Source organism: Propithecus coquereli, unplaced genomic scaffold (genome assembly GCF_000956105.1).
Source record: "Propithecus coquereli isolate 6110/MARCELLA unplaced genomic scaffold, Pcoq_1.0 Scaffold31, whole genome shotgun sequence".
Lineage (NCBI taxonomy): Eukaryota > Metazoa > Chordata > Mammalia > Primates > Indriidae > Propithecus > Propithecus coquereli.
Window position 1 is genome coordinate 466329 of NW_012148730.1, and position 14958 is coordinate 481286.

At 41.0% G+C, this 14958-nt stretch overlaps 1 protein-coding gene across 1 annotated transcript; it reads left to right on the forward strand.

Annotated features, from left to right (window-relative positions):
* Positions 1-2046: 2046 nt before the first annotated feature.
* Positions 2047-4144, forward strand: ARMCX2 (armadillo repeat containing, X-linked 2). Its single transcript, XM_012650032.1, has one exon. It carries the CDS (start codon positions 2152-2154, stop codon positions 4102-4104), a length of 1953 nt encoding a protein of 650 aa, XP_012505486.1. The 5' UTR covers positions 2047-2151; the 3' UTR covers positions 4105-4144.
* Positions 4145-14958: the final 10814 nt, after the last annotated feature.

Genomic DNA, 14958 nt, shown 5'->3' on the forward strand with positions numbered 1-14958 from the left:
ACGGCCTGGGACCCCTGAATAGGGGTAGCCTAGGGATGCGGGCGTCCGAGGCCACGGGTGTCTCCGCCTCGCCAGCTCCTGGCCGGCTTTCCAGACTCGGGGCGCTCAGACGCAGCTCATTTTGGTGGGCGGCGGGGAGAGGGGGAGGGGGGACGAAAAGACTGATAGACTTTGAGAAGAATCCGCTGACTTCCTCTCGCAGCCAGTGTTTTCTGGTTTTGTTTTTGACATTCAGGCCCTGCACCCCACATCCCATCCTGTTTGGAGAGGAGGAGGGAAGAGAAATAAACGTGGCAGAGCATATAAGGCCAGCGGGGAGGTTGGGAAAGGGTGACCTGAGGGGCATGCAATTTGGAAACAATCTGGATCATTCAATCCCACCCTCACTTTGCAGACATCTCCCCCTACCATCGCCCCCTCACCCTCCCCTCCCCTGACCCACCCTCTGTCCTTTGAGGGAGCTGGGAAATGGATGTGTCAGCCTCTGTTGGAGAGATGGCGGGTTTGGTCCTGTCTGGGCTTCACAGGAGGGGGGACCCTGAGAGAATCTGGTATTAAATCGCTGTGCTAACTCCCAGACTGCTTTCCAGACACCTCCGGGCCACACAACCGTTCACTCACATCTTTTCAGTCCTGGAAAAAGAGTTCGGGTATGCAGGCGAGAGAAATGGCGGTTATCAGGGGATTTGGGTGGGGGGTTGAAGGCGGAGCCCGGAGCGGAGAAATCGTGGAAAATCACGACCCTGAAACTGAAAAGGCAGACGTTGGGGCCCCTGTTCTTCAGGCTTCTGCAGGTTAATGCTAGGCCTGGGGGCTGGGGAGTGAAGGACGGGCGATCCTGGGGGGGCACTGGATTGTTTGGCAGGAATCTCCCATGCTGCTTCCCATCCAGCTTTCGCTACACCCTCGCCCCGCCCCCTCCCTCTTCGGTGCAGGAGAAGGGGTGTGGCAGTGTGTCCCGGAGAAATGGCGGACGGGGGCGGGGCGAAGCGGAAGGAGGGGTTGAGTGGGGAGCCTGCGCAGGAAGGGGGGACTGGGGTGGGAGGGCTGAGAAGAGTTGAGGGAATTGAGGTAGAATCATTTGACGTTCTGGTCTGTGAATACTAAAAGGCAATTACTGGGACTCTTGTCCTGGGTGCTGATCCATCCACCAGGCCCTCTGTCTCCAACGTCTGCAGTCTATATTTCTGCCCTTCAGTCTGTCCTTAGGAAGAAGTTCTAACTGAACTGAAGGAAGGAGAAACAGCTCTGAATCCTTAGAGGTCAGTGTTGGGGGTGGGAATTGTCTGGGAACCACTGGTGTGGGTGTGGCTGAAACCAGAGCAGAGTCTGGGACCAGAGGCTTCTCCTCCTGCATCTTCTCCCTCTTTAAAAGACACCCTTGCCCCCAGGCCCTTGCTTTTGGGTGCAGAGAAAGGGGCGTGGCATCCACCTTCTTAGTTAGTAGGAGGAGGAGGAAAGGCTAGGAGGAAAAGAGGAGTCCTGAGAGGAAGAAACTTTTGACCCCCAGGGGTTCAAATCAGGAAGGGAACTGGAATCCATCCACCAAAGGTTCAATAACTCCCTTTCCATGATCTGTCCGCAGGTCTGTCTGCCTTTGGGGCTCTATACAACCACAGGAAAAGAGCAAACGGCTCCTGATCCCAGCAAGTTGGTATGTGCAGTGCATGAGTACGATGTAGGGACCTGGGAGTCGGGGGCTGGGGCATGAGAACAGAATCTGACATCTCTACTGTTTTTCCCGCTCTCCACCTGCTTACCCCATGTCCCTACTGCCTCTCATCCTCCCACTTAGGTGCTGGGAAGTTGTAGGCGTTGGAATTGGCAAGGCAGGCTAGAGTTGAAGATACAGAAAATTGACCGACTAGGTCTCTGAATCAGCAAACCGCAGGCCTCTGCACCTGTGTCTGAGTGCTAGCCCTCCCACCGAGCATTGTGTTTCCAAACTCTCCTCTAAGTGGGCCTGGTTAGACACGAAGTGAGCCAGAGCCCTTAAGCCTCAATTTTATCCTTTACCCCTAGGTCCTGCTCAGCTTGCAGCCTCTCGCAGAATTTGCAAGCCCAAGCTGAAGAGCCTCGTCCAGACGTGAACACATCCACTTGGGCAAGCCAGTTCTGCACCCTGGATCGGAAAATCACCCTAGCTGCGCCATGAGCCGTGTTCGGGATGCTGGCTGCGTAGCGGCAGGGATAGTGATCGGAGCTGGTGCCTGGTACTGTGTCTACAAATACACCAGGGGAAGAGACCAGACGAAAAAGAGAATGGTCAAGCCCAAGAACCGGGCTGTGGCTGGGACTGGAGCCAGGGCTAGAGCTGGGCTAAGGGCCGGATTCACAATTGACCTTGGGCCAGGATTCAGTCCCCCAACCCCAGTCAGCGCTGGGACAGAGGACAGAGCCCAGGATGAAGCCTCTGCTCTGAAGGCGGCTGGAGCTGAGGCAGTGGCCCCAGCTGCATCCAGCATTGAGGTTCAGAGTGGGGCAGGAAGTCGGGCCCCAGAGGCAGATGGGGCCAGGGTTGGGCCTAAGACCGAATCAGTAGTTGGGGCTGCAGTGGCTTCTGCAATAGCACCACCTCCCGGGGTGGCAGAGGCTCCCGCAGCTGCAGAGGCCCCTGTAATGACAGGGACTCCCAAAATGGCAGAAGCCCCCAGCACAGGGGAGGCTCCCAGGGCAGCGGCACCTCCCAGGACAGTGGCACCTCTTGGGACAGTAGCCCCTACTGAGGTGGCAGCACCCATTGAGGCAACTGAGGCTCCCAAGGTGGCAGCGCCTACCAGGGTGGCAGCACCTACCAGGGTAGCAGCGCCTACCGAGGTGGCAGAGGCTCCGGGAGTGGCAGTGCCTCCCGAAGCAGCTGAAGCTCCTGTGCCCACAATGCCTACTGGGACAGCAGCACCTACTGGGGCTGCAGAGGTTCCTGGGACTTCAGGGTCCTCTAGAACAGCGGCAGTTCCTGGAACTGCTGCTGCCAAGAAAGCAACCCCTGGGGCTCACACTGGGGCTATACCTAAGGCCGGGTCAGCGACTGGAGCTGTACCCAAAGGTGGAGCCAAGGGTGGAACCAGGTCCCGAAATGGGGGCAAGGGCAAGGGCAAGAAAAGCAAGGTTGAAGTAGATGAATTGGGAATGGGCTTCCGACCTGGAGATGGGGCTGCAGCAGCTGCTGCAGCCTCTGCTAATGGGGGACAAGCTTTCCTGGCGGAGGTCCCTGACTCTGAGGAAGGGGAGTCCGGGTGGACTGACACAGAGTCGGATTCAGACTCTGAGCCTGAGACCCAGCGCAGAGGCAGGGGCAAAAGACCTGTTTCAATGCAGAGGCGCCCCTTTCCTTATGAAATTGATGAGATTCTGGATGTCCGAGATCTCAGGAAAGTCCTTGCCTTGCTTCAGAAATCAGATGATCCTTTCATCCAACAGGTAGCTTTGCTCACCCTGAGCAACAATGCCAATTATTCATGCAACCAAGAGACAATTCGAAAATTGGGAGGCCTCCCAATTATTGCAAACATGATCAACAAAACTGATCCCCACATTAAGGAAAAAGCCTTAATGGCCATGAATAACCTGAGTGAGAATTATGAAAATCAGGGCCGGCTTCAGGTATACATGAATAAAGTGATGGATGATATCATGGCCTCTAACCTGAACTCAGCAGTACAGGTAGTTGGACTAAAATTTTTAACAAACATGACGATTACTAATGACTACCAGCACCTGCTTGTCAATTCCATTGCAAACTTTTTCCGTTTGCTATCTCAGGGAGGTGGAAAAATCAAGGTTGAGATTTTGAAAATACTTTCGAATTTTGCTGAAAATCCAGATATGCTCAAAAAACTTCTCAGTACCCAAGTGCCAGCATCATTTAATTCCCTCTATAATTCTTACGTGGAATCAGAAATTCTTATTAATGCTCTTACCTTGTTTGAGATCATCTATGACAATCTCAGAGCAGAAGTATTCAATTACAGAGAATTTAATAAAGGTTCCCTTTTTTACTTATGCACTGCATCTGGAGTGTGCGTTAAGAAAATTCGAGCCTTAGCAAATCACCACGACCTCTTGGTGAAAGTGAAAGTTATAAAACTAGTGAACAAATTCTGATTGGCTATGTGCTCTCAAAAGACTTGAAGAAATTTCTTGGTTTTGCAGTCTGGAAGCGTTGAAAATTGAAAGTTACTGCTTTTCCACTTGTTCATATAGTAAAGGGATCCTTTCAGCTGCCAGTTTTGAATAATGTATCATCCAAAGTGATGTTATCTGTGACAGTCACCTGCTTTAAGCTGAACCATTTTATGAATACCAAATAAATAGTCCTCTTGTACTGAAAACACATTTGTGACTTTAATCGTGCTGCTTGGATGGAAATATTTTTACTGATTTCTCTGTAACTTGACAGTGAACCTGTCCATCATGAATGGCCTACTCTTCTATTATTTGTTTCCACTTGAATTTATCCACCAAAGATCTCATTTGTGTATCATCAATAAAGTTGTATGTTTCAACTGACAAAAAAATTGTTCTGATGCTTGAATTTAAAACCTAGCTGGAGAGATAAGGTACACAAACACAAAAGGATTGCTAACAGTACCCTGGCATATGCTCATTGTCAAATATATGCTATCTGGTTAAATGAAGCGGACGTTGCTGAGAAAGCTTCACACTTAAGGGCACACTTAAGCTGGGCCCTGAAAGACAGCATAGAAGGGCATTCCAGAAGGGGAAAATGGTTTGATGAAAGGCACCGAGGTGGGAAATCTGCTCCTATGATAGGAAAGAAGCCAGTTTGCCTGGAATAGAAGCCATGGGAAGAGGAGCAATGAGAGATAAACATGAAAATTCAGGGTGAGGAAAGTTTGAGGAAGATCCTGAACCCCAAGCTGAGATAATGAGACATTATCCTGTCATATTTTGGGAGTCACTGGACATTTTTGACAAATGGAAAAATAATCTGGTGGCAATGTGCAAGATGGATTGGAGTTGGGGTGGGGTTAGGGGTGGAGACCGGAAATGAGGACACTTGTTAGAAAGTTAGAATAAACCAAACATGAGATGATGTGGGGCGAAATGGGGTGGCAACTAAAGGAACTGTTAAGGTATGATAGTAATAGGAGACTCTTACAAAAAAAAACAAAACCAAAAGGACCCAGATCTGCTGTTTGACACTTGGTTGTGGGGCAATAAAGAGGAAGGATTGTGTGACCCCATGTAGGTCCTGACAGGGAAGGGCCCTCTTTTGGGGGCAACTGTGGGGACAGCGCAATGCCAAAGTGAGTCACCATTTGGAATGAGAAAAAGCAGTGTGGCAGAAAGAATGATTCTTGGCACAGACCGGTGATTGGTTCCCTAGGGTTAGAGGTCTAGGTCAGCCTTCTTTACGAAGGGGGAGTGGTGGGGCCTTTGTGGGGTCACCACCCCAGTTCACTTAAGAGCAGGTGTACCTTCCTTCCCTCTCTGGCACACCGATGCAATGAAAAATGAAAATGGGAGAAGTCCCAGAGATTTTCCAAACCAGCCTGCTTTCCTGAAACCCCTCACAAAGTCATTTTTGTGTAAGTGTGTGGTAGGCTGTGGCAGGGATAGAAATAGGGACTCCTGGAAGGAGGGTATATAGAAAAGGGAAAGATAGGCCTTAGATATTGATACAACTTATCTGGAGAGCAATTTGGTAATATTCATAAGAAGCTTGAAATATCTACCTATCCCTCAGCCAAGTATTCCACTTGGAGGTTTTTTTTCCTAAGAAAACAACCAAATAAGTGTACACAGAGAAATATACTAGGCTGTTAATTTCAACACTGTTTCTAAGAGAGAAAAACTAGAAGCAACTTAAATATCTAACACTATGGAATTGGCTAAACAATAGACAGTATGTTCATGAGGTAAAATACTACACAACTGTTAAAAGTAAGAGATCTATTGTACAGCATGTTGAATATAGTTAATAACAGTATATTATGTACTTAAAAATTGCTAAGAGAGATTTGAAGTGTTCTAACTACAAAAATGTGGTAACTATATGAGATAACACATATGTTAATTAACAATGTATACATATATCAAAACATAATTTTGTATCCCATAAATATATATAATTTTTATTTGTCTGTTAAAAATAAATTAAAAAAAACATTCACTATATGTAACGGCTTATGGCATCAGTCAAAAAGGTTCACACAGTTGAATCTAGGTGAAAATTCTTTCAGATGTTTATTATGTACAACTCTGCATTTTTTACATAGAATTGGAATCATATTGTACATCAGTGGTTCTCAATGTGTAGTCCATGGACTACTGCAAGTCACTGAAAATATAAGGTCAAAACTATTTTCAAAACAATACTAACAAGTTATTTACTGTTTTCACTGGGTTGGCATTTGCAGTGATGGTACAAAAGCAGTGGCGAGTAAAACTGCTGGTGCCTTTGCATGGATTAAGGCAATGTCCCAAAACTATACTAGTAGTGATTGCATTCTTTACAGCTACAGATAATTTTTTTAAATCCAATTTCATTTTAAAATGTCTTTAATAAAATCCTTATTTATAATAAAAGCATAAGTTTTACTAAATCTCAATGTTTTTTAATATTCTGTGTGATGAAATAGGAAGTATGCACAAAGCATTTCTACTGCATAGCTTAGGACAATGGTTGTCTCTAAGGAAAATATCCGCATAATCATTTGAGTTACGCAGTGAATTAGCTGCTTTTCTTATGGAACATCATTTTACTTGAAGAATGACTGGCAAACTATGGTATTTCAGACTTGGGTATCTGGCAGACATTTTCTTGAAAATGAATGAAGTGAGCCTTCAAGGGAAACAACTGACGGTATTGGTCACCAACAATAAAATTTGAGCTTTCAAATAAAATTAGAATCTTGGAAAACTTGCATCCACAACCGTAAGTTGAATGTCTTGTAATACTTGGAGATTTTTCTGAAGAGATCAGTGGTGATAATAATGAAGATGATGGCCTTTTTTTCTTTTTCTCCTTCTATGGGAGAACCCTAGGGCCTAATGTTGATCTTGGTTTAAGATCAAATGAGACCATTGCAACCCATATGACATTGTGCCTATGGCCATTTAATAAAGAATACCCTTGCTATGGCAACGAGATGACCCTGGATGAGGCTAGACCCAGGAATTTTTGAACCCTACTAAGAAGAACCTGAAAAGATGTCAGTCCTGGAAGAGTAATGTCTTTTTCTGGGTGAGATAGAGGTAGCATTTGAGCTCATATATAGAAAATGGATGCATCAGCATCTCTTATCTTGATCCCAGCTATTCAGATAACCCAACCAACTTCCTTTGCTCTGATTAACAGCAGACATTTCCATCTCTTTCAGATGAAACCTATCCCCATACACAGGTGTGTAGTCTGACCTAATGAGTGAGCTCAGAATCACACAACAGGCAAATATTGCTTTTCGTAAAGTCTGGGGGTTTTTTGTCTTACATCACATCATGTGTGAAAGAACAGCAGCATAGTCCAGGCGTGGCTGAGACTTAAAAGAACACTTCTTTGAAAGGTGTAACTTAGTAAAATAATAACAATAGGCACCAGGAATTGAGTATCAGCTATGTAGTGTTCTATTATTCCTGAAATGTGACTGTTGAAACATTCTTTAGACATTCTGTACTATGGTTTTTATCTTATATGTTGTGTGTCCAGGGCATGAGTGAAGTGGTACAGTTCTCACAACTATGTTTACACTGAATAATCCTGCTTACCTTGCTTTAATTTATTGGTCTGGGTAAACAATTGGATCAGGAATCAGTCATGTTCTCTCTCTTTTTTTTTAAAGAGTATGATCCAATAAATGCAGACTGAGAACACAGGGCTGTCACGTTAGTGGCAGAGCACAAGGATGAGGTGATACAATCTCCTGCTCTCAGGGTCTCTGGAGATGCATTTGTTTCCACCTTTTACCAGGCCAGATTATTCAACTTTTCCATTACTTGCAGGATATTATCACATATCTTTCCTTAAATCCCCTCTTTGTGCTTGAGCAAAAGGCTACATACTAAGAATAAGACCAGAAATGGGGTGGTAAGCAATAGGGTCCCAAGAAAACATGGGATATTTGAGTTGAGGTGGGCAAAGTGCAAATGGCACTTCCTTCCACACTCTGAGATGGAAAACTAACAGCCTACAATTAACTGAGAGGGCTTTCTCTCTGACGATTGGTTCTAGGCAACAAGGTAGTTGCTTCTATAGAACAATTTCATGGGGAAGAGAAACTGAGTGGGATCAGACATTTGCTTCTAAGGACATTGAAAAACATCCAGTGAAAACAATGAGTAGGCTTGAATATGGAATTTAATGTAAAAGATCAAATAGAGCAATTAAGGAATCCTACTCCAAGAATCCTTTTCCACTTAAAGCTGTCAGACAGAAATGTCTTGAAGAATGAGTTTAGAAATTAGTCTTGGCTGTTACTTAATTGTAATATCAGTTGAATTTACCACCTTATCAGGTTTCTTTAGTGAAAGTGGGAACACTGGTAACCAAAGTAAGTGATCTGGGAAATCCTGAGTCTTTTTAGGCTTTTTGAAAATAGTTACCATTGTGCCCTGCTTATAAAGAAAACAGCAATTTGTCTCATATGCTCCCACTGAGATTCATATTTTGAAATATGAAAATACCTTAGGTCTGAGGGTGATATTGCAATATTAGAATGAAGAAGAGAATTATAGATTTTGAGCATGCCTAAGAACATGAGTTTAGATCACTCCAAATTAATGGCAGTTGGAGTTCTTATCTATTAATAATATACTGATTAGGTCTAGACTTAAGTCAGATATGAATGTAAAATTTCAAGAGTGATCACTAAAAATAATAAAAATAGAGTGAATAATATCTAAAGCAGTAAAGAAAACAATGCACTAAGAAAAAATATTTTAATACAAAAGGTGAAAAATGAGACGAGAGAAGCCTCCAAAAAGCAAGACAAATAGAAAGGACATAGTTCAAGTGTATTCTTAATCACAGTAAGTGAAAATAGCTAAACTTACTAGTTAAAAGATATTATCAGATTTTTAAAATCTAGCTACGTGCTAAAGAATAAGCCTGCAGAAACTTAGAAAGCAAGATTGAAAAAGTTATACCATGCAAACACTAACCAAAAGGAAGCTGAAATAGCCAAATAAATAGGAGACAAAGTAGATTTTAAGACAGAGCGTTGACCGGGCTTGGTAGCTCATGCCTGTAATCCTAGCACTCTGGGAGGCCAAGGTGCAAGGATAGCTTGAGCTCAGGAGTTTGAGACCAGCCTGAACAAGAGCAAGATCCCATCTTAAAAAAAAAGAGCATTATTAAAGATAAAGAATAGGTGAATGGTTAAACACGTTGTGTTACATTCATATCATAGAATACTATTCAGCAATAAAAAGGAATGAACTCTTGATACACACAACAGCTTGGATGGATCTCAGGAGCATTACACTGAGTGAAAAAAGAAATCCCAAAATGTCACATACTGTATAATTCCATTTTTGTAACATTCTCTTTTAAGCTTTACTTTTTACTGATACACAATAACTGTACATATTTATGGGGTATCTGTGATATTTTGATACATGCCTACAATGTGTAATGATCGAATCAGTGTATTTAGGATAGCCATTACCTTGAATATTTATCATTTCTTTGTGTTGAGAATATTTCAGATCTTGTCTTCTAGCTATTTTGAATTATGCAGTATGTTGTTGTTAACTATAGTCACCCTACTGTGCTATTGAACACTAGAGTGTCTTCCTTATGTCTAACTGTATGTTCGTACCCATTAACCAACCTCTCTTCATAACCTCCCACCCCTTCTTAACCTCTAATAACTATCATTCTACTCTCTACCTCCATGAGATCCACTTTCTAAGCTCTCACCTATGAGTGAGAACATACAATTGTCTTTCTGTGCCTGGATTATTTCACTTAACATAATGACCTCCAGTTCCTTCCATGCTGTTACAAACGACAGGATTTAGTACCTTTTTATGGCCAAATAGTATTCCATTGTGTATATATACCATATTTTCTTTGTCAATTCATCTGTTGATGGGCACTTAGGTTGATTCCCTGTCTTGGCTATTGTGAATAGTGCTGCAATAAACATGGATTCAGGCATCCCATTGATATACTAATTTCCTTTTTTTAAAAAATAAAATGTCTAGAATAGGCAAATCTATAGAGACAGAAGGTAGAATAATGGTTGATGAGGGCTGGAGGGATGGCAGAGGCAAGATGGAGTGTGACAGCTAATAGGTGAAGGGCTTCTGTTTGGGACAACGAAAATGTTCTAAAATTGGTTGTTATGGTGGTTGCACAACTCTGTGAGCATACTACAAAATATTAAATTGTACACTTTAAATAATTGAATTGTTTGGTATGTGAATTATATCTCATAAAGCTATTTTTTAATCTTACGTTAGACTAGAAGAAAAAGGCTAAGCATTAATCAGCTAAGCATCCAAATTAAAAGTTAGAAAAAGGCCGGGCGCGGTGGCTTACGCCTGTAATCCTAGCTCTCTGGGAGGCTGAGGCGGGCGGATTGTTTGAGCTCAGGAATTCGAGACCAGCCTGAGCAAGAGCGAGACCCCGTTTCTACTAAAAATAGAAAGAAATTAATTGGACAACTAAAAATATATAGAAAAAACTAGCCAGGCATGGTGGCTCATGCCTGTAGTCCCAGCTACTCGGGAGGCTGAGGCAGGAGGATCACTTGAGCCCAGGAGTTTGAGGTTGCTGTGAGCTAAGATGACACCACTGCACTCTAGCCCGGGCAACACAGTGAGACTCTGTCTCAAAAAAAAAAAAAAAGTTAGAAAAAGACCAAAAGAATAAAACTAAAAATAGTAGAATGAAAAAGACAAGAGTAGAAATAAATAAAATAGAAAACAAAATACATTTGATAGAATCAAAAGAGCCAAAAATTATTCCTCAAAAGGTATAACAAAAAAAGGCAAAACCTTTGATGAGACTTAGTCAAGAAAAAAAGGTGAAAATAAACAATATTAACAATAAATAAGAGAACATAATAATGAATAAGCAGTTACTTTAACAGATAAAAGAATATGATGATTAACTTTATGACAATGAATTTGAAAATGTGGATGAAATGGATGAGTTCCTTGAAAAGCAAAACTTACCAAAACTGGCTCAAAAAGAAACAGAAAACCCAAATCATCTTATAATCACTGAAAAAAATAAATCAGTAGTTTAAAAGTTACCTTCCCATAAAAACAAAACAGAACCAGATGGAGCAAATTAATTCCAATCTGACACAAACTCTTCCACAGAATAGAAAGAAGTAATGCTTTCCAATGCATTTTCTGAGACTAGTATAAAATTTATATCAAAACTGACCAAATAAGTAGGAAAATGAAAATTACAAACAAGTCTCATTCATAAACATAGATGTGAAAATTTTAAACAAAATACCACCACCAAGTAGAATATAGTAATGTGTAAAGAAAAAAATCACGATCAAAGTGGTAATGCAGAGTTGGCTTAGCATTTACAAAAAACCCATCAAATCTTTATTGATATATTCTAACAGTACATGGAAATATCAAGATCAAAAAGAGCTACATCGATTTTTTTATCTGTCAATTATTTTATTAAGATTACATTTATGTGGTACAATGAATTTGCAAATATGAAGTATCAGGTATATTTTATTGCCAAAAGTTGCATGCCAATTGGCAAATCATTTCATAGACTATGTTGTAAAATATATCATTTTGTTAATATCTGTATTCGTAAGACATACCTTAGTACATGATTAACAGAGGAAAAAACTCTAAACCAGGGATATTTTTATCTTTATTTTTATATTTCAAAATATTTTGGAGGTACAAACATTAAGGGTATTTATATTGCTTTTGCAACATTTGAGGCATAGCTACAAATGTGCCCATCCCCAGACAGTGCATACCACACCCATTAGGTGTGAATTTATCCATCCCCCCCCCCGCCCAACACCCAGTGAATGCTACTTGCATATATGCACATAAGCGTTGATCAGTTAATATCAATTTGATGGTGAGTACATGTGGTGCTTGTTTTTCCATTCTTGTGATACTTCATTTAGAAGAATGGGCTCCAGCACCATTTGGGATAATACAAGAGGTGCTACATCACCATTGTTTTTGTGGCTGAGTAGTGCTCCATGGTATACATATACCACATTTTATTAATCCACTCATGTATTGATGGGCACTTGGGTTGTTTCCCATCTTTGCAATTGCGAATTGTGCTGCTATAACCATTCAAGTACAGGTGTCTTTTTTATAGACTTTCTTTTTTTCTTTTGGGTAAATACCCAGTAGTAGCATTGCTGGATCAAATGATAGTTCTACTTTGAGTTCTTTGAGGTATCTACATATTGCTCTCCATAGAGTGTTGTATTAGTTTGCAGTCCCACCAGCAGTGTATGAGTGTTTCTATCTCTTCATATCCATGCTAATATTTGTTGTTTTGGGACTTTTTGATAAAGGCTATTCTAACTGGGGATAAGTGGTATCTCACTGCGGTTTCGATTTGCATTTCCCTGGTGATTAGAGATGTTGAGCATTTTTTCATGTTTGTTGGCCATTAGTCTATCTACTTTTTGTAGAAGACTGAAACAGGATCCGCACCTTTCACCTCTCACAAAGATCAACTCATGGTGGATAACAGACTTAAACCTAAGGCGTGAAACTATAAGAATTCTAGAAGAAAATGTTGGAAATACTCTTCTAGACATTGGCCTAGGCAAATAATTTATGAAGAAGATCCCAAAGGCAATCACAGCAACAACAAAAATAAATAAATGGGACCTGATCAAATTAAAAAGCTTCTGTACAGCCAAGGAAACTTTCATGAGAGCAAACAGACAACCTACAGAATGGGAGAAAATATTCACATGTTACACATCCGATAAAGGACTGATAACTACAATCTATTTAGAACTCAGGAAAATCAGCAAGAAAAAATCAAACAACCCTATCAAAAAGTGGGCACAGGACATGAACAGAAACTTTTCAAAAGTAGATACACTGGTTTTTAACTACCTTGGTCCAGAAGCCATTCACATTACTTTTGCTTATAGTACCATGTCCAGATTTAGTCATATGGCCCCAATCTAACTGCAAGACAAACTGGGAAAGTATGTAAGTACAAAGATCATTTGGTAAGTACTAGCTATACCTGCCATATCACAGTACAAGAGATAAATAGATAAATGGAAAGGCTTAGAGACAGACTTAAGTAGATATAGAAACTTAGTATATCATAAAATTGGCACCTTAAATCAATGTAGAAAGGATGTATTATTTAACATAGCGTATTGGAAAGACTGGCTCACTATTTGAAGAAAAATAAAACTGGAGCCCTTCCTAACTCCAAGTGTACATCTAAACTCCAGAGGATAAAAGATCTAAGTATGAAAGATAAATTTGAGAAGTTAATAGAAGATAATATAGGAGAATATCTTTGTGATCTAGAATTACATAATTTCTTAAACAAAACCTCAGAAGTAGATACCATAAGGCATGAAAGATTAATAGATTTGATTACATAAAAATAATAATTTCTATTCAATAATATACACCATAAACAATGTTAATAGATGACAGATAAAAGATAGCTACAGCATCTTTTTTTTTTCTTTAAGAGACAGGATGGATCTTGCTCTGTTGCCCAGACTGGAGTGCAGTAATGCAATCATAGCTCACTGCAACCTCAAACTCTTAGGCTCAAGTGATCCTCCCGCCTCAGCCTCCAGATGGCTAGGACTATAGGCATGTGCCACCATTCCCAGCTAATATTTTTGTTTTTTGTAGAGATGAGGTCTTGCTATGTTGCCCAGGCTGGTCTTGAACTTTTGACCTCAAGTGACCCTCCCACTTCAGTCTCCCAACGTGCTGGTCTTACAGGCATGAACCATCACACAAAGTATTCCTACAAATCCAAAAGAAAAAGACAAGAACACATTGCCCTAAATTGACAAAATATATGAAAAGTGTACTGAGAGCACAGGAAAACCAAAATGTTTAAAAGTACATGAAGAGATGTTCAAATTCATTATTAATCAGTTAATTGTAATTATAAATCCATTTATATCTATTCAGCTGGCAAAAATTAGAAAGCTGGGACATGCCAATTGTTAGAGAGGGTGCACAGATAGAAGAATTCTAACATACACAGCTGATTGAAGTTCAGACTGGAGCTGCTATTCCAAAGAGCAATCTGGCAGTACTTAATCAAATGAATAATACATATGCCCTATGGCTCAACAATTCCATTTCTTTTATATATATTCCAGAACACTTCTCACATAGGCCCATAAGGGGACATGCATGAAGACATTCGTCACAGTGTTTGAGGTAACAGGGGGTTGGAAGCAGTCTAGAATCCATTTCCAGGGAAATGAAGAAGTAAATTAGAGTGGATGAACACTGTTGTACATTATGAAACAGTTTGAAACTACAGACTACATAAACACAGAGCAATATGGGTGGATCTTTTATAAAAATACTACTGAGTGGGGAAAAAACAGAATGAGATCCACAGCGCCATACTACAATCTAAATTTATGCATACAAAATAATGTAAGTTTGAAAAGAACTCAAACAAAAATATTCACATCAAATATATTAGCATAGTTGCCTCTTGGGAGGAAAATGGAAGTAGAGAATAGAGAAGAAAGGAAACAAATAAAGTAGTAAATGAATGGATAAAGAAAAGAGGAAAGAGTTTGGCTTAGACCAATGCAAATGGTATGCTATGAAGGGAGGAATATGGTTAGTATAATTCTCATCACCTGAGGTCCCAAAAAATCAAAAGAAAAAAAAAGGAAGGAAGGAAATCCATTAATGTTGTAGTAGCATAAAAGTTTAAATTATTATAACAAAAGACTCAAAGATGGTATGACTTTACACAAAGAGCGCAATGCGCACCACCCGAAGGATGGACATATT